Source organism: Equus caballus, chromosome 22 (assembly GCF_041296265.1).
Source record: "Equus caballus isolate H_3958 breed thoroughbred chromosome 22, TB-T2T, whole genome shotgun sequence".
NCBI lineage: Eukaryota > Metazoa > Chordata > Mammalia > Perissodactyla > Equidae > Equus > Equus caballus.
Window position 1 is genome coordinate 34,089,208 of NC_091705.1, and position 19,675 is coordinate 34,108,882.

The window sequence follows — 19,675 nt, forward strand, 5'->3', positions numbered from 1 at the left end:
GGGGAGGGCTGGCCCACAGGGGTGGCCTTTAGGAGGGGTTATGTATAGAACTGGTCACGGACTGATGTGGAGAATGGGGTAAAGGAATTGCAATTGCTTGTCAGAATAGTGCAGAGGAGGGGCTGGCCCTCTGGCCAAGTGGTTAAATTTGCGCACTGTGCTTCAGCTGCCCAGGGTTTTGCAGGTTCAGATCCTGGGCATGGACCTAGCACCGCTCATCAAGCCACGCTGAGGCGGCGTCCCACATGCCACAACTAGAAGGACCCACAACTAAAAATATATACAACTATGTACCTGGGGGCTTTGGGGAGAAGAAGGAAAAAGAAAATCTTTAAAAAAAAAAAAAGAATAGTGCAGAGGAAATCTTTTGGGTAAGGATCGCCAGGCCGTGCATGCAGAGCTGGACGCGAGTGTGATCCAGTGAATCACTTGCCGGGGAAGAAGCCCCCACTGGGCTTTCTCATAACTGTTGTGCTGGGAGATTGCTTCAGCTCTTGTTTCTGTGGCATCCACATGAAGTTCCAATGTCTCTAGACACATTCTCTGGGGATCTAGGTATATTCCACTTTTAAGACTGTCATCAGCACATTAAATAGGGATTGCTTTGGGACTGTGAACAAGTTTTAATAAATTTTGGCTTGTGGTTAGAGGTTAGAATGCTCTAAAATAAATGACAAATTTCTCATAGTAAAAGTGGCATTAGGGTGAGGAAAGATTTTAAGTTTTCATATGATTTCACCAAGAGACGGGTGGCTACCCTTCTTCAAATCACTGGTTTAATCTTTTTCCCCTTACGTTTTTTTCTTGGTTGATTTAATTCTCTAGTTCTGCCCCTCAGCTTTCTCAAATAACCAAGTGTCTAATTCTGTGTTTATTTTTTTTAAATCCAGGATGTTGTTTTCCAGTGGCTCACGACAGGAGACATCCACCTAAACCAGATTGATGCTGAGGACCCAGAGGTAGGAGGCTGGGAATCACTGAAACATTTTTAGATAAAGAATGGGTCCAGGGACCGGCCCCGTGGCTGAGTGGTTAGGTGCATACACTCTGCTTTGGCAGCCCAGGGTTTTGCCGGTTCGGATCCTGGGCGCGGACATGGCACCACTCATCAGGCCATGCTGAGGCAGCATCCCACATAGCACAACCAGAAGGACCTACAACTAGAATATACAACTACATACTGGGGAGCTTTGGGGAAAAGAAGAAAACAAAAAGATTGGCAACAGATGTTAGCGCAGGTACCAATCTAAAAAAAAAAGAGTGTGTCCAGCTTCTCAGCACCACTTGAACAGTTCCAAAGGAATATCTAGCTCTCGCTTTATCATAAGACAGATGGAAAGAAGTGATGCTTTTTTTTTTTTTTAAAGATTTTGGTTTTTTCCTTCTTCTCCCCAAAGCCCCCCGGTACATAGTTGTATATGCTTCGTTGTGGGTCCTTCTAGTTGTGGCATGTGGGACACTGCCTCAGCGTGGTTTGATGAGCAGTGCCATGTCCGTGCCCAGGATTCGAACCAACGAAACACTGGGCCGCCTGCAGCGGAGCGCGCGAACTTAACCACTCGGCCACGGGGCCAGCCCCTCTTTAAGACTTTTTTTTTTAACTTTTGTATTTATTATATATCAGGCACTATATAGCATATACTTCCATGTAAATCATCTTATTTCATCCTTACAACAGCCCTGTGAGGTAGATGGTCTTATTCCCATCTTTTTTTTTTTTTTTTTTTTTAAAGATTTTATTTTTCCTCTTTCTCCCCAAAGCCCCCTGGCACATAGTTGTATACTTTGAGTTGTGGGTTCTTCCACCTGTGGCATGTGGGATTCTACCCCAGCATGGCCCAATGAGTGGTGCCATGTCCACACCCAGGATCTGAACAGGCGAAACCCGGGGCCACCGCAGCGGAGTGCAAACTTAACCACTTGGCCATGGGTCCAGCCCCTGATCTTATAGATGAGGAAACTGAAATTCTGTAAGATTGCAGTGTGCTCAAATAGCAAGCAGGCACAGAGCTGGGATCCAAACCCAGGTCTCCTGAATCAAAGTCTGCTCATTCTGCAATTGCTTCTGTGTTTCTTTCTTTCTTTCTTTTTTCAGGAAGGTTGGCCCTGAGCTGACATCTGTTGCCAATCCTCCTTTTTTTTTTGCTTGAGGAAGTTTGGCCCTGAGCTAATATCTGTGCCAGTCTTCCTCTACTTTGTATGTGGGATGCTGCTATGGTGTGGCTGATGAGTGGTGTGTAGGTCTGCACCCGGGATCCAAACCTGCACACCTGGGCCACTGAAGTGGAGCACATGGAACTTTAACAACTCAGCTACTGGGCTGGCCCCACTTCTGTGTTTCTTAAACTCTGAAATGTCAGGGAAATTATTTCCTGGCATTGGGTAGCAGGAGGTGGGCCAGAGGCAATCAGAAAGGTGGTCCACCGAGCGCTTCCTCTCTGCTGAGGATGTGGCCTCCCAGGGGCTGATTTGGGTTAGGAAAGAGGACAGCCACATGTCTAAAACATTCCCTTATATGGAAACATTAAGTTTATGGATCTTTTGCCTAAATTCCTCCTGAAAAGTGATGTAAGCCCCCAAAATAAAAGACTTGGAGTACATCCAGGAATTCGCTCTTCACGCCTCACAGGAGCCAAGTCTGAGGGGACGGCGTGTTTGGCAGCTGCCAATCCTAGTTAGAGTGTCGTGGGTCGAGAGAGCAGCACTAAGCAGTGCTGCGTCTGCTCCTGTTCTGTGTGGCCACCTTGCTCCTGCTAAGTTTCTGTCCTTCCTGTTTTCTAGCTGAGCAAACTGAAGTAAGTAAATTCTTCAAGGCACCTACTTAGATTAATACCTGGCCAAGCCATTACTAATGCCTACATCAGGCTGATGCTGGAGCCTGCACCTTTTCTTCTGCTCTTGTTCACTGCCCACCACCCATGACACTGGACTGTTCAGAAGGGAAGCATCAGTAGAAAACCAGAGGAAGATAGAGTTGTGAAGGCCATTCTCTAAAACCGCGCAGTCTCGTACATCTTCTAGGGGTGCGACCTGGGGAAATACGTCCTTTGTGTTGTGAGGCTTTGGAAAGTGAAACACTAGATCCAGTAGCATTGCAAAGTAAGAAATTCTGAAGGCCAGAACTTCCTGACTATGATTTCAGATCAAATCTTTTTATATCCGAGTGGGTTTCAAACCCAGACGAGCTCAGTTTTAAATGATTATTTAATAAAATGGTGGCTCAATAAAGAGCTAAAGGAATTTACATAAGTTTTAACCTCAAAATCTGCTAGGGTCGTGAAAACCAGTGGTCTTGGGAGCACTGTTATGTTTCTATCTGAGTACCTAAGGCCGTGATGGCTTTCTGAACTGGGATTTTCCAGCCGGCCTCTGTGCAGAGAGGAGTCCGCCTCAGGCCCTTTGGATTGCTGGGCCATTAATGATCTCTGTGCTGTGTTCTCAGTGTGTGTCCTGGCAGTTGGCGCCCTTGTTATTGCTGTCACCTTCAGCCCACTGTCCTGTTAGAGGGTTGAAGCCACAAAAACAGCCAAATGTTGTCCGGAAGGACAGTTGTTTGTCTATGCTCTTCCCTTGTCTCTTGTTAAAAAAAAGTTTGAGGATTGCGGGAGTTTTTGACCCTTGAGATATAAAAAAAGTGAGCCTGTTTGTCTTGACTTCTTATTTCTGGAATGCTCGGGCATGTCTCTTCAAGCGCTGGCTCTAGAAAATGTAGAACAGTATGTTGCAGGTGACTTCAGAAGACCAGTTTTTAAACTATTATCCAGTTGGCCTTGTTAGAAGTCAAGGCTGAATGCAGTTCAAAGGGCAATTAGGAATAAATTTCTTGTTGCCAGCCTGCATTTATTTAAATTTATTTTTTGAATAGGTAATACATTCACACAGTTGGGAATTCAAAAGCATGCACAATGAGCGTGCCTTCCTTCTGTCTTTGCCCCCTCCCCAGTGACCACAGTCTTAGCGGTTTCTCTGTGTTCTTGCAGAGATATTTTATACATATATAAGCAAATATGTGTGTGTGTACTCTCCTTCCCCCTTGTTTTACACAAGTGGTACTACATACACACTGGATATACACTGTCCAGCACCTTACTTTTTAAAACTACCAATAGGTCTTGGAGATTTTCCCATATTTATACAGAAAGAGCTTTCTTTTGTTTGTTTTTTTGAAAACTGTATTTTCCATTGTTTGTACTGCAGTATATTCGACCAGTCTCCTAGTGGCAGACATAGAGGTTTTCCTGGGTTTTTGCTATTATACCACACAGCCCGTGTCATCATTAAGGGCTCTCAGCAGTGCTGGAGGTGTGTCCTTCATTAGGTGAGAAGGGCCACGATCTAGTGTCCAAGTGGAGGGGTTGTCTGTGCTGGGGTCACAGGTGTTTTGTACACATAACAGGAGAGAAAGCAGTGCGTGGCCCAGATGCTGGTGGGTGGATAGATGTTGTAGTGGGAGCTTGTGGACTTTCTTTTATGATTGCTTCTCTTTTCTCACTGAAATAGAAAATAAGGTCATCAGCTAAAATTAAGAAAGGGATAATTGTTTGGGATGTTTGAAGTGACAAAAGGAAAGTATTCCCTAGGAGAGTGGGAAAGTGAATGAACTAGAGTAAAACAGTTGATTGCTGAGCACTCAGATCAGTGATCATAAATTAGAAGGGGACCAGTCAGCACAGCTGTGTGTTTCTCCAGCTGTATTCAGCTGTGTGAGTCCTGGCGTGAGTAATTGGAGAGTTGCATTTAGCCAGCATTGGAGTTTAGCCAAGTGACTTTTGTTCCTCTTACCACATAAAGTGGCTTATTTGAGGTTTAGTTGTCAGTGATCATGAACAGTGAAATCTCTTGGCAAGAGAATATAAATATTACAGATTTAGACCTGAGACGTTGGAGACTAGAGAGATTAAATTCTTGCTCCTGGTCTGCTGAAAGGAACCCTCTTGTGGCTTTCAGATTTCTGACTACATGATGCTGCCCGACACAGCCACCCTGTCAGAGCGGCTTCGAGTGTGTCTCCAGGAGGGCGATGAGAACCCACGGGACTTCACCACCCTCTTCGACCTGTCCATTTACCAGCTGGATACCACCTCCCTCCCCAAGGTCATCAAGTCAGTACCTGTGGCTCTCTGAGCTGCACTGCACTCCGTTCTGAGCATTTGGTTTGAAAACATGAGCCTGGGGACGAGAGGTAGAGTCATGGCAAACGTGGTTTGCAAAACGTTCTCAGATCTATGAAGAGATCGACAAAGACAGCTGGGATATTGCCGGAGTGGGGGGGGGGGGGGTAGGGGTGGGGGGGGGGTGTTGATGCAGATGAAAATGCCAGCATCATTAGCCCCAGCTGTGTTCCAGGCTCTGTATCAGGCATTCAGGGTGACCAGCTTACTCCCGTTTGCCCGCGACTTTCCTGGTTTTAGCACAGAGTCCCAGGTCCCAGGAACCCCTCAGTAAACCGAGGTGGTTGGTCACCCTGTAGGCACTCCACGCTGTTACTTCACTTAATACTTTCAGTCAGCCTGAGTTACCTGCCTTGTTTCCAGATGAGGAAACTGAGGTTTAAAGAGGCTAAGCTATTCTCCCAAGGTGGGAGCAGGGATTAAAGCCAGGCCTGAATGACTTTCAAGCCAGGGCTTTACCCTGTTTTCTTGCCCGTTTCTTGTTGTTGTTTGCCATCCCTGATGTCACAGACAGGGACTAACATTTCTCAGCATCTTTGGCCTGGCGTGGGATCTACATCTGGATGAACCAAAGGCTGAGGGTGGAGCTACAGATGACTGTCTAACTTCCTAGCCCTATACTTATGTTCAAGTTCAACGAAGACTTCCAGAGCTCTGTGTCAGGCACTATGCCTGAAGTTTATGGTTTTATGGAGAGGACAGACAAAAGCTGTGATGCAAGGTTATTATATTAATGTTGAATGGAAAATAGAACTAGAGGCCATGGGCACAATGAAGAAAGGGAATTTGATTCTGGCTGAGGTGAGCAGGTAAGACTCTATGAAAAAGGGGCCCACTTAGCCAGGCATTAACTATTTCAGCCAACATTTCTTGGGGGCCTCGTGTCTGTTTGGCACTGGGCTGGGTGTCGCACTTTAAGGGGTGAGGATTTCAGGAGGCAGGCGGGGATGCTGGGAGGGAGCATTCTGCAGTGATGTAGCTTATGTGAGCAAAGCCCTAGACATTCACATGTGCAGGCGTGCCCAGCCAAGGAAGGTTATTCCTAATTGCCATTTGCACTGCACTTAGCCTTGACTTCTAAGAAGGCCAACTTGGGGGCTGGCCCAGTGGTGCAGGGGTTAAGTTTGCACGTTCCACTTCTCGGTGGCCCAGGGTTCGTCAGTTCAGATCCTGGGTGCAGACATGGCACTGCTTGGCAAGCCATCCTGTGGTAGGCTTCCCACATATAAAGTAGAGGAAGATGGGCGCGGATGTTAGCTCAGGGCCAGGCTTTCTCAGCAGAAAAAGAGGAAGACTGGCAGTAGTTAGCTCAGGGCTAATCTTCCTCAAAAAAAAAAAAAATGCCAACTTGGGGCTGGCCCCGTGGCCGAGTGGTTAAGTTCGTGCGCTCCGCTGCAGGCGGCCCAGTGTTTCATTGGTTCGAATCCTGGGCGCGGACATGGCACTGCTCATCAAAACCACGCTGAGGCAGCGTCCCACATACCACAACTAGAAGAATCCACAACGAAGAATATACAACTATGTACCGGGGGGGCTTTGGGGAGAAAAAGGAAATAATAAAATCTTTAAAAAAAAAAAAGAAAAATGCCAACTTGGTTGTTTAAAAATTGATCCTCTTAAGTCACCTGCAACATACTGTTCTACGTTCTCCAGCACCAGCACTTGAGGAGATACGCCTGCACATTACAGAAGGAAGAAGTCAAGACAACAGCCTGATTGCGGCTGGCCCTGTGGCCAAGTGGTTAAGTTCGCGTGCTCCGCTGCGGCGGCCCAGTGTTTCATCGGTTCGAATCCTGGGCGCGAACATGGCACCACTCATCAAGCCATGCTGAGGTGGCATCTCACATGCCACAACTAGAAGGACCCACAACTAAGAATATACAGCTATATGCTGGGGGGCTTTGAGGAGAAAAAGGAAAAAAAAAAATCTTTAAAAAAAAAGACAACAGCCTGAGGCTCAGGGCAAGGGTCTAATTCAAAAATGAGGTCCTAGTAAAGACCTCTAGAGGAGGGACTTGATTGACTGTGTAATCCAGAGTCAACCAAAACAATTTCTTGCAGCAGTTTGTACAATTAATTGGAATAAAGAAAAAGTAGAAGTGAAGAAAGCCAGTCAGGAGGTGGTTGCAGCAGGTCAGGAGGGTTGAAAGGTGGAGTTAGGAAGAGTAGTAGTGTGCTTTCAAGAGATGTTTGGGAAGAAAGAATCACAAGACATGGGCCCTGGAAGGCTGTGATGGAGATGTCTGAGAGACGGATTACTCCTTGGGGATCTGAGCAACCGGTGATGCTGTTAACTGGCACAAAGCACGCAGGAAGAGGAGAGAAGTGAGTTCTGTTCCCGGCCCTCCCAATCTAAAGTGGCTGAGAGGTTTCCCTGTGAAGAGATGCAGGTGGAACCAGTGTAGACATGAAGGGGTCCAGATAAGGCAGTGAGGGAAGCTGTGGGAAGGGCAGGTGACACCCAGGGACAGAAGTAGAGTGGGAATTGAGCTCACACCAGGACCTCACAGCTGCCATTGCTTGAGAGGTAGGAGAAGAAGAGGCCCTGTGATAAGCTGGGGAAAAGCAGCTGGAGGGGCAGGATGGGGCCTGTGGGCAGCAGTGTCCCCGGACGCCAAGGGAGGAGGAAATGACACGGAAGCAAGGGGTCCAGAGATGGGCCCCGGGGCTCCTCCTCTGCAGTTCAGGGCTTTTCTCAGAGTAACAAAAGATACATCAGGCTGCTCCCCAAGCCGGCTGAGGTCCAACCACCTTCTGCCGTTTTGGCCTGCTGCTCTCTCGATGTGGTTTAGACCAGGCCACTGTGACGGCTCTGCAGTGTTGACCAGGGACTGACTGGAACTGTCTGCTATTTTAGAGTCAGCAGAGTCTTCAGTGGCTATTCTGGGGGCTTGGATGGCTCTTTTCATTGTATTTGTCTCTCGTACCACAGCAAAGGGCAGTAGTTACGGGCTGACGGTTTCTAGAGGTGCTCTTGGGTATTTTTATTTGCCAGTAACATCTTTTCAAGGCAAGTTCTCTTTTTTGAGTAAAATTCAGTTAGTCTTTAAATATTTGTGTGATCTATAGCGTGCTGCTCTGAAGTAACTTCATTTGCTGTCTGGTATTTATCGATGCCTGTGGGTGGGAGGTAGAGACACACAGTGTGGGGTCCCTGCCCTGAGATCATGGTCTGGTGGTTTGGGGATCGAGACACAGGATGATGAAAATGCAGGGTCAGAGGTCAGGCCAGAGTATTCTGGAAACACACAGCTTAGCTCCATTGCACAGATTTGTGTTGAGCGTTGGCATTTACTCTTCCCTTTTTCCTGTAAAGGACAGCTTTCTCAATTAGGTTTTCTTGGGTTTAAGATTAGTTTCTCCACTCATCCCACACCCCCATTAAGTACATATTGGCTCCTAGTAGGAGCAAGATGTGGCCAGGTGGTGAGCTGAGTGGAGAAAGGGAAGACAGTGGAATTTGTTTTATTATTAACACAAGGCTTGAGCACACTCAGCTCTGTCTGGGGACAGAGAACAGAACAGGCCTGCCTAGGCTGACCGAGGCCTGGGCTCGGCGGCTGGGTTCTGTGTGAGTGTGCAGGTGGTGGGACCTTGAGCTTAGAACTGCCCCTAATGACATTCTGCCTTCTCGGTAGACCGAGTCATGGAGCTTCTCAGGGGAGGGACTGGCCAGGTCTGAGTTCTGATCTTGCCTTTGTCGCTTCTCAACCACGTGACCTTGGGAAGCTGCTTCATCTCTCACCTGTTTCCTTGTCCCTAAGAGATTATTCCCACTGTCCACGGTTGTTTTGAGGATTAAATGAAATAAGTTTAAGTGCCCAGCACAGGGTCAGGTACAACACATCACATGCCGTAGGTGCTCAGTGAAAGTTATTTCTCTTCCCTCCATGGGGATATTCTGCTCATTCCTAGGGAAGCGTCTCCTTAAACCCCTGGGACTTGTGGAGGAGGTGACAGCAATAAACTCAGCTAATCACCTTTCTGCAGTCACAGACCTCTCCTCATACATAGAAGCAGGAATGAACTTTGTCCACACCTGTTGGCATTTGCTTGTTTAGCTTAATTTTGAAAGGCCAAAATGTGTATATGATTTAAATTGGGTGAGTATATTTTAATCTGCCTCATTCCCAGAGGCGTTCACCCAGCTTACAAAATTATGTACGATGCAAAAGAATAAAATAAATGAATGAGAGAATGGAGCCAAAGGGGAAGCCACAATCTAAAAATAACCCAAGGGTAAGACCAGCACTTACCTCTGTAAACTCATTTTGGCCACTCTCCCTCCACTGGAGCCTGCTGCTCTGTGAAAATGCCTAGCACTCTTTTCTCTGTTCTCCTTGCTCTTGCCTCTGCATGGGACTCTGCCTCCCCTCCTCCCTCCACTTCTCTGACCAGCTGCATTCTCTGCCCCCTCCCTGTCTATCCCTCTCTCCTGATTTGCTTTTCTTTGTGATGCTTATTAATACCTGGCAGCTTGGGTTTGTTTATTGTGTGTCTCTCCTCCACTGGAATGTAAGTTCCACAAAGGCCTGCCTTGGTCTCTTTTTTTCATTGTTGCTGTACTCCTGGTGTATAAACCTGCCTGGTACATAGTCAATTTTCAGTAAACAATTTTTGAGTGAATGAGCACTCAGAAGTGCATATTATACAGATCTGTACAGTTGCCAGAAGGAGAAGCAGACTTCAGGTTTGACACCTGTCTTCTGATGGTGAAAACAAATAAGGAAACACAGTGAGTTACAAGATTCAGTGTCCATTGGGTAAGAACAAAAAGCCTATTTAGGAGAAGCCTGATTAGAAACTTGAAAGAAATTTCCCTCTCAGTTCTCCATAGTCATGCCGTACGATACGGTAGATTCCTGGAAGGATCATTACATTCCACGTAACAACGCGTTCTGGGTGTTTTCTGCAGCAGCGCTGAACCTCCTGACTCGATGGAGAAGAGCAGTGTGTGCGGTCAGACGTGCTCTGCCGCAGCCTCATCTTGCTCTCTGCTTTTCTGTCTTATTAACACAGGGCTCATGAACAGCTAAATGTGAAACATGAACCTCTCCAGCTTATCCAACCTCAGTTTGAGACGCCGCTGCCAGCCCTTCAGCCAGCGGTGAGTAGGTGTGCTTCGGGGTCCCCGCTGCAGAACGCCCCCTGTGGCCCTTCCCTCACCAGCTGGGCCCCTCACTTGGATCCCTCCATATGCCATTGGTGGCACTCCTCATGGAGTTACATTTCTCTGGCTCTAAACATGCACAGAGACCAAATCTACTAATATTCTATAGGGACTTCCATTTGGTGTAGTTCCCAACTGAGAAATCAAGGGTGTGACTTTTCTGTTAAACATCTCCCACCTTGTTGGGTTGGAGTGTATATATGAGAATTCTGGTTAAAAAGGAGGAACAGCATTGTACTGCAGCTTTCCAAGTAGCAGGCACTCAGAAGCATAGCACAGTTCTAACAGCGGGGGGATAGCCATGTGTGTATAGGTTATTTTTCAACATTCCAGTCCAGCATTAACTCAACTTCCTTCAAAATTGTCTTATCCCACCACATTAGGGAATGTTAGGAGCCAGCTGGCTTCATCTTGGTAGCTTCAAATTGGCCATGGTGGAAGTATTTACATCACAGAAAATGACAAATGCTACAGATTAAGCTTTTTGTTATGTTTTGAGAGCTGACAGTTAAACATTTATCCGCACACCACTGGTTCATACCTGCAAATTCTGGCTCCAAGTTCAGCACTTTCTACACTAATCTACATCTGCTTCCCCAGTTTCTGTCCCTAAAGAACTCATGATTAAATGAAAAACAAGTTGTACAAATAAGCCTAATAAGCCCCAAGCTTTGTGTCCTTGCATGAGTTAATGGGCACTGGTATTTCAGCTTGGTCAGTGTAGTTAGAGCTGGTTCTGCTTGGTTTACAGTGGGCTAGTCGTGGTGCCTGATATGGTCTAGTGGGTTAGGGCGTTTGGGTGCTTCCTCCAAGGAAGCGCTGAGTTGGCCTCCCGTTTCCCTTATGTCTCAGCACCGTCAGTTACAGCTTTGGATATGCTCTTTCATGAAAGACCTTATTTCCTTTTAGGTTTTCCCTCCTAGTTTCAGAGAATTACCACCTCCTCCACTGGAGCTGTTTGACTTAGATGAGACGTTCTCCTCTGAGAAGGCACGGCTTGCTCAGATTACCAATAAGTGTAAGTTTTGCCAAATTTTTGTTTCTTTTGTTGAGTTTTATTTAACTGTAAACTTTTGAGATTTGCCATGAGAGAAAGCTTAGAGTTTGTTTAGGGAGAACAAAATATGAACAGGAGTATAAAATCACAGTTCTTGTTTATTTCCTATAAAGGATGTTCATTGTTTCTCTTGAGGCCAGTTAGCCTAGTGAGTTAAAATATGATGCTAAGCAGAAGCCAAGGTCTCAGCTTTAATCCCTGTAGGTCTTTAGTTCTGACCTATTGAGTGACTGCAGGATGAATTCTGATCCTGGCTGCCATTTAGCAAATCTGGATCATTGGTCATAGGAGCAGTTAAATAAGAAAATTTAGTCAGGGCCAAAGAATTATAGAGACTTCAAAATTGGAAGGGATCCTAGTGAGAGTCAAGTGTGCCCCCCACGACATGTGGATGAGGAAATGAGGCCCCAAGCCACAGCTGCATGGTGAGCGGTACTCCTGGCTCTTGGCCCAGTGCTCCTCCTGACATGCACTGCCTCCAGCACAGCAAATGGGCCTGTACACATGTGCTCAGAGGCATAAAATTACCATTCTTTTAGAGGCAGTGACCCCACTCCTGGAAATCCAATCTAAGAAGATAAATGAAGGTACACAGATGACTACTACATTATTTATTTTAAAAATAAAATACAATTGGGAATAGCCTTAGTGTTTATTAGCAGGGGAATGGTAGTAAATTGTGCCATATTCAACTGATGGAACAACATGTAGTCATTATAAAGGTTAACAAAGGCCAAGGAGTGACACTGATAGAATTTAAGTGAGAATCCTAAAGGAAGCAAGCAGATATAAAACTGCACGTACAGTGGGATCCCAACTATGTGAACATCTGTATGTGCCCAAAGACCAGAAAGGAGTATGCAAAAATGAAAAGAGTTCAGTGTATGGGGTCAGCCCCATGGCCGAGCGGTTAAGTTCACACGCTCTGCTTAGGTGGCCCAGGGTTTCACTGGTTCGGATCCTGGGCGGGACATGGCACTGCTCATCAAGCCATGCTGAGGTGGCATCCCACATAACACAGCCAGAGGGACCCACAACTAAAAATATACAACTATGTACTGGGGGGCTTTGGGGAAGAAAAAAGTAAAAATAAAATCTTAAAAAAAAAAAAGAGTTCAGTGTAAAACACCTTTACTGCGTCTCTGTTCTGTGCCAGGCACTGTGGTAGGTGCTGGGCAATCAAAAATGAGCAGGACAGAGTGATTAGTCCAGTAGGAATAATAGACCTGTGAAGGATCAGTTGCTTTTCTAGCAATTTATCCTACAGAAATCCTTGTAGAAATGCAAAACAAAAAAGATACAGCTATAGAGATATTAATTGTAGCATTTGAAAAATAGGCAGCAGTCTAATGGGCCATCAGTAGGGGGACTGGTTAAAAATATATAAAATAAAGTGGAATATTATCAATCTGTTGAAAGATACAGAGCATAAGCTTTGAGATGGAATTTCCATTTTATATCATTAAATGATGAAGGCAACTTACAGAACTATTATAGTGTGATGCCATTTTTTACACATATGTAAATATGTAGGCATACGTGGCAGTAATTACCCTAGGTAGAATTGCGGGGGATAGAGCTAGGGCGAGAGATTTTTGCAGCTGTATCGTTTGAATATTTTAATTAAAAACTTACATTTCTATCATAACTTTAGAAACTCAGAGGGAAAAAAAGAAATTACAGTATAGTGTAAGACGGGCAGTAATGGCTATCCATCCTCGATATAGGGCTGCTGGGGATACCTTCACAGGGATATGTTGTTGGTGGAATTATGGGTGATTTTTTTCTTTCATATATATATATATATTTTTTTAAAGCTTTTATTTTTTCCTTTTTCTCCCCAAAGCCCCCCGGTACATATCTGTATATTCTTAGTTGTGGGTCCTTCTAGTTGTGGCATGTGGAACGCCGCCTCAGCATGGTCTGATGAGCAGTGCCATGTCCGCGCCCAGGATTCGAACTGACAAAACACTGGGCCGCCTGCAGCGGAGCACGCGAACTTAATCACTTGGCCAGGGGGCCAGCCCCTGGGTGATTTTTTTCTTAATTTCCTGTCCTATAATATTGCTCTAATAAATATTATTTAACATAGCCGTATGCCCTTCTTATAGTGGTCCTCACTGCATTCAGAGAATGGTAATTTGATCTCCTACTGGATGCTCCTGTTCTTTGCATTGTAGGAATGCTGGATCTGGGAATAGGAAAGCCAGAACCAGTCCAGCTTTATTCTAATTAGGAATGTCACCCTTTTGTCCTAATTTATAAAAGCAGCACATCAGAGATCTCTACAGTTTGTCACTGTTTAAGTCCTTTGGTCACATTACCCTAGGAAGAGGTGAGTGGTCTTGAGAGATGTAGGAACCTGACGGGAGGGATTCCTAAACCACAGTAAGTCTGTACTTGGGGAAGGGCAGAAGTCAAGGGTTAATCTAACTGCCCCAACTGTACTTAGGTACTGAAGAAGACCTGGAATTCTACGTCAGGAAGTGTGGTGACATTCTCGGAGTAACCAATAAACTCCCAAAGGACCAACAAGATGCCAAACATATCCTCGAGCACATCTTCTTCCAAGTGGTGGAGTTCAAGAAACTGAACCAGGTACAGAGCACAGAAGGCTCAATAAAGCGGGAGCCCTTCAAGTGGTGGGATCATCCATAAACCAGACTTCTCGTGTTTTATGTCATTCATTCATTCTGCAAGTAATTTGTTAAGTATCTGCTAGGTGAACAAAACAGACAAAGATCCCTGCACTTATGGAACTTACATTCTAGCTGGAGAAGGCAGACAGTAAACATAATATATAAGTAAATCACACAGTCTGCCGGAAGATGTTAAGCAAGTAGAGCAGGGTAAGAGGGATCAAGTGTGCTGACTGTGGCAGCATGAAACAGGGTGGTCAGGGTAGGCCTCACTACAAAGCTGATATTAGAGCAAAGACCTGAAGGTGCTGAGGGATTTAGCCATGTAAACAGCTGGGGGACGAGTGTCCCAGGCAGAGGGAAGGCCTGTGCAAAGTCCCTGAGGCTGGGCTCTGCCTGGCATGTTTGAGGAACAGGAGTGCCAGTGTGGCTGGAGAGAATGGAGCAAAGGATAGAGCAGTGGGACATGAGATCAGCACCATATATTAGCGATCATTTTTCTGGGGCCTGCCCAGTGGCGCAGCAGTTAAGTTCACACATTCTGCTTTGGCCGCATGGGGTTTGCCAGTTTGGATCCCGGGTGTGGACCTATGCACTGCTTGTCAAGTCATGCTGTGGCAGGCATCCCACATATAAAGTAGAGGAAGATGGGCATGGATGTTAGCTCAGGACCAGTCTTCCTCAGCAAAAAAGAGGAGGATTGGCAGCAGATGTTAGCTCTGGGTTAATCTTTCTCAAAAAAAAAAAAAGAAAAAAGAAATCATTTTTCTCTGGACTGAGGACCAAGAACTTTAAAATTTTGCCTGGCCTTTGGTTTTTCTGTTCCTTGACAGGATTTCTAAAATTAAATGCCCCATCACTGTTGGTAAATGGGCATTCATGTGTTACTGATGGGAGAATAAATTGGTTCCACTTTTCTGGAGATATTTTTTATAATGTTATTCAAAAGCCCTAAAAATGTATATACCTTTGACCCAGCAATTCTAATCCTCAGAATCTGTCTTAATAATATCCTGAATGTATGTAAATTTACCAACCAGGATGCTCAGTGCAGCATTGTTTTTAACAGAAGGAAAATCTTCATCAGTAGAGAACTGGTTAAATATCTAGGGTGTATCCATAAGATGAAAGATGTTTTAGAAGAGGGGCCAGCCCGGTGGCATAGTGGTTAAGTTTGCACACTCCACTTTGGTAGCCCGGGGTTCATGGGTTCAGATCCCAGGCATGGACCTACAACCACTCATCAAGCCATGCTGTGGTGGCATCCCACATACAAAATAGAGGAAGATTGGCACAGATGTTAGCTCAGGGCTAATCTTCCTCATCAAAAAAAAAAAAAAGTTTTAGAAGAATATTTAAGGACTCAGGAAGGCATTCATGATACGGTAAATGGGGGTGGGAGGCCTATAAAACAGATAAAGAGAGATTGTCTTTTTTTTTTTTTCTTCCTGAGGAAGATTAGCCCTGAGCTAACTACTGCCAATCTTCCTCTTTTTGCTGAGGCAGACTGGCCCTGAGCTAACATCCATGCCCATCTTCCTCTACTTTATATGTGGGACACCTACCACAGCATGGCTTTTGCCAAACGGTGCCATGTCCGCACCCGGGATCTGAACTGGTGATCCCCAGGCCGCCAATAAGCAGAACATGCGAACTTAACCGCTGTGCTACCGGGCTGGCCCCCTCCGTTTTTCATATATTATGGAATTAGGATTTTAGATGCTGAGTGGAAAGACCAGTTAGGGTGTGTCTACTGCCACGGGGCTGGCTCTGCTGGGTACTCATACTGAATGCCTCATATGTGCCAGGCATGGTGTAGATGTCGGGGCTATGGCAGTGAACAAGATAAATGCAGTCCTTGTTGTCTCTCTCAGCTCCATGCAGTGGGGGAGACAGGAGCATATGGGAAATTACAGTGCTCGGAGATAAGTGCCATGAAGGGAACCCAGAGGCGAGGCATTGATATAGCTGCTTAGCACTGAAATGTGGGCTGGGGGCTTAGGTAGATTCCTGACAGTACCTACCCTGGTGGCAAGGGAGGGACAGGCCCCCAAGGCCAAGGTAAGAAGCCTGGTATGGTCTTCACATCAGTGCCTCCAACTGCATTTGCTCCCTACTCATGGTGGGTGGTGCATAGTGGTCAAAAGCATGCTGTCTACTAGTGAAAACTTGATCCTTGGGCTGGATTCAACCTTACCGCCAGAGGTTACCTATGTGTCCCAATTAGTGATAATTCAGAATCTCTAATCAGAGTCCAAAACCCTAAAGAGTTCACATTTCAGGCTTTGTACTGAAATACTAAAATTCTGTCTTATTCCCTCATCCAGGAACATGATGTTGATACAAGTGAAACGGCATTCCAGAATAATTTCTGAGGACCATGCCTCTTGAAGCATTTTCTGCCTCCTTATTCTCTCTTTGTAAACTATTTTTTAATTGTTCCCCATTGCTTATCAAAATTTTCTATACACTCTTTCCTCTGTGAGCTCTGGAAGGCCTATGCATCTTGTGTAGTGCCCAGATAGGTACAACATTTCTAACTTACAAGATCTTTATGTAAGATACATTCCATTTTTTAAAATTAAATCTGATTGAATCTACTTTTATAATTTATGAAATGGTCTTTCATTGAAGTCTTTTCTTTCGACTCCTGTTCTGGATTTGAATTTCTTTTATCAAAGATAAATAACTCTCAAGCTTGTTGTGAATACTGTACAGTTCTTGGACTAGTTCAAAAGGATACAAAACAAACAACCCGCACCGTCTGTCTGCCCCACCATACCTGATGAAAAAGATAAAATCCTAAACACACACCTTCCTCACATAGATTACTCACCCCTTCATCTCCCAGCTGCTTACAGGACACAACCATCTGGAGGCTTTACTTTGTCACACTTTGTCCCCCTCCTCTGAGCTCCTAAAGCACTCAAGTCTAATATAATGCAGGGCAAAATGTGATCATCTGTCCCAAGGACAACGGGAGAGACTACCTGCTTGAATGGGGCAGCTGATGTGGAAATGCACAGCAGTGTACTAAATACACTGGGTACCAGCTTTGGGGAACCCTGAAAGAGAGAAGATTGCAGAGCCACTGCCAGTGTGTAAGGGATGTGGCACAACGGAAAAGCTTAGCTGGTGGGTTCTATAAAGATGGGAACTGCGGAAGGAAGGCCATTTCGGGAGGGAGTGTGGTACCCAAGAGGAAGTAACAAGGATGTGGACTAAGGTGCTGTTATAGGAAAGGTGGCATTTTGAAATAGGTTTGGTCTGGAGGTTGAAGGTCAGATTGGCAAGATTTTGAGCCTGATTGCCTGGGACAGTGGTGGAGCTATTAGAAGGTGGGGATTCTGAAGGGTGAGCTGTTTTGGGTGAACATAAGAATCCAATTGAGATGATGGCCATTCATACAAGTGGAAATAACCAGTAAATAGCTGGAAATCCCTGAGGCTTAGAAAATATGTCCAGTCTCAAAATCTGATTTGTTCACATAGAAATTGATAATTGGGGGCTGGCCTCAGTGGCCAAGTGGTTAAGAAGTTTGCGTGCTCCACTTCGGCGGCCCAGGGTTTCACTGGTTTGGATCCTGGGCGCAGACATGGCACCGCTTGTCAGGCCATGCTGAGGTGGCATCCCACATGCCAACTAGAAGGACCCACAACTAAGAATATACAACTATGTACCGGGGGGCTTTGGAGAGAAAAAGGAAAAAAAAAATCTTAAAAAAAATAGTGAAAGTACCAGTCCTAGCAGATAACAGCATAAAAATAACTTGGAGATTCTATTTGTTGAATTCAAATACATCTCTGATGGGAGAACCTTTAGTATCCAAATGAAGAGGAGATAACATTAGAAAAGGGAGATACCAGTCAGCGAGAAAACGTCTGTCCTCTCCCCAAGAGCAAGGAGGAAAGTTTGTGGCATCTTAGTTTCATAGATCTGCTTTGTGGCTTTTGCTAAGTTACTTCTTATTTGTAAAACAAAATAAAGGTGTTCAAATTCTGTTCCCTAAAAGGTGCTAGAGCGCCACAAATGCCTTAATTAAATTTAATTTTTAAAAAGTTTTAATTAAAAATTTAACTAGATAATACCTGAGCACGAACTTAAGAATACTGAAGAGGAAGAATTTCACCCTCTTCAGCCATTCAGCTGCCCTTTCTGCAACCAACGTTAGCAACTTCTTCCGCTGCCTTCAAGACGCAGGAAGAAATATATACTCTAAAAAGAGTAACAAATCTTGCTCATACCAAGTTTTAACAGGAAGCCTACTAATGTTTCATCCTAGGGCTGCGCTCTTGCCACTCACAATCTAATCGCGGAGAGAATTAACCTCGCAAGAGTCGCAAACGGTGACAAGTAGCATGAAGGACACTTGCCGTGTTAGGAGCTTGTCCGGGGCTGTTGACCCGCACGGGGGGTCAAGGACGGCTGGAGGCAAACGGGGGTCAACAGGGCCCTTAATGTCGGAGGCCGGCGACGGACTCGCCCCGCTCCCTCTCATCCCCTGGGCCTTCTTTTCATCCGTCCTCCGCACGACCCCAAACAGCAGGCGCCGGGGTACACCTCCAGGGGCGATGACTCCGAAGGCGCGGGGCTGACCCGAGCGGCCGGCGAGGAAGCAGCGCCGGGCCAGACTGCCAGGGCACCACAACCCAGCAGCCGAGATCCCAGCGACCCCCAAGCGCAGGCGCCCCCGGTGACGTCGGGCGGCGCGACTCCCGCCATGCCTCGCGCGGCGCTAGAGCCGGGGCGCGCGCCCCAAAGTGGGCGCTGTGTGTCTGCAGGCTCGGGCCCCGCGGTCAGAGTACTTGGGGCCCTTGGCCTCGGTTTACACGGGTTGCGCCTCGAAACAGGTCACGTCACTTGCTTCGGGTTACCGCGGGCAGCGAGAGACTGCCAGGTAGATTCCAAAGACCGATTTTCTCTCTCCGTCTTCACAGAGGAGGGTGATGATTCCGTCAAGCGCGGCCTTGGGGCCTGGCCGGCCTGTGCAGTCGCTTCCCACTGGCTTAGGGACGAGGTTTTGGCGTTTATCGGCGGGTCCCTCCGTGACTTTTTGCCCGAACTCCCTAACCCGCGAGTCCTTCCCGGCTTGATTGCTGAACTGCAAGTGGCCACGTTACAAGAGGAAGAACTAAGTGTTTGCAAAAGCTGGTGCCCCAGAAAGCCCAGAGTGGAGCTTAGGGGTGTGGGCTAGACGTGGTGTATGTATATGGTAACCCAGGGTCCCGGCACTCATCTCAGAGCCTCATCTCCCTCATCAGGAACACAAGAGATTTGGATTAGATGGTTTCCAGGAGACCAAATTCTCACCCTTTGCAACTGCATAATTGAGGGCACAGCCGGGGCTGACATGAGCGCCAAGAAGCCCAGGCGAGATTGATTGCCCTGTCCTGTGATCAGTGACCTCACACTTCTCCCAGTGATTGAAGTGGGATCCCTAAAGTCACACAAATGGAACATAACCATCACTCCCTAAAACTTCCTTGTGTCTCTTTGTAATCCCTTTTTCACAACCAGTGTTACTTTAGATTGGTTCTGTCGCTATAGATTGGTTTGCAATTTCCAGACTTGTGTATGAATGGGATTATACAGTATGTACTCTTTGCCTTCTTTCAACATAATTTAGAGATTCGTATTG

General features: G+C 46.1%; 1 protein-coding gene and 1 long non-coding RNA gene across 4 annotated transcripts in view; one reads left to right on the forward strand and one right to left on the reverse strand.

Annotated features, from left to right (window-relative positions):
• IFT52 (intraflagellar transport 52) overlaps positions 1-16,637 on the forward strand; it is a 32,384-nt gene extending 15,747 nt beyond the window's left edge. For all 3 annotated transcript variants that reach the window (XM_001502899.6, XM_070247575.1, XM_014735165.3), the window contains 6 exons: positions 891-959; positions 4,948-5,102; positions 10,191-10,278; positions 11,251-11,359; positions 13,851-13,996; positions 16,365-16,637. In XM_001502899.6, the coding sequence (XP_001502949.2) occupies positions 891-959; positions 4,948-5,102; positions 10,191-10,278; positions 11,251-11,359; positions 13,851-13,996; positions 16,365-16,412 (615 nt within the window). In that variant the 3' untranslated portion in view covers positions 16,413-16,637. The remainder of the gene's footprint in view (positions 1-890; positions 960-4,947; positions 5,103-10,190; positions 10,279-11,250; positions 11,360-13,850; positions 13,997-16,364) is intronic.
• LOC111770011 (uncharacterized) lies at positions 3,836-18,747 on the reverse strand. Its single transcript, XR_002802906.2, has 3 exons — positions 18,411-18,747; positions 5,111-5,169; positions 3,836-4,491 (listed from the first exon to the last, which is right to left on the reverse strand). It is a non-coding gene; the product is annotated as an uncharacterized lncRNA (long non-coding RNA).
• Between the last annotated feature and the right edge of the window lie 928 nt (positions 18,748-19,675).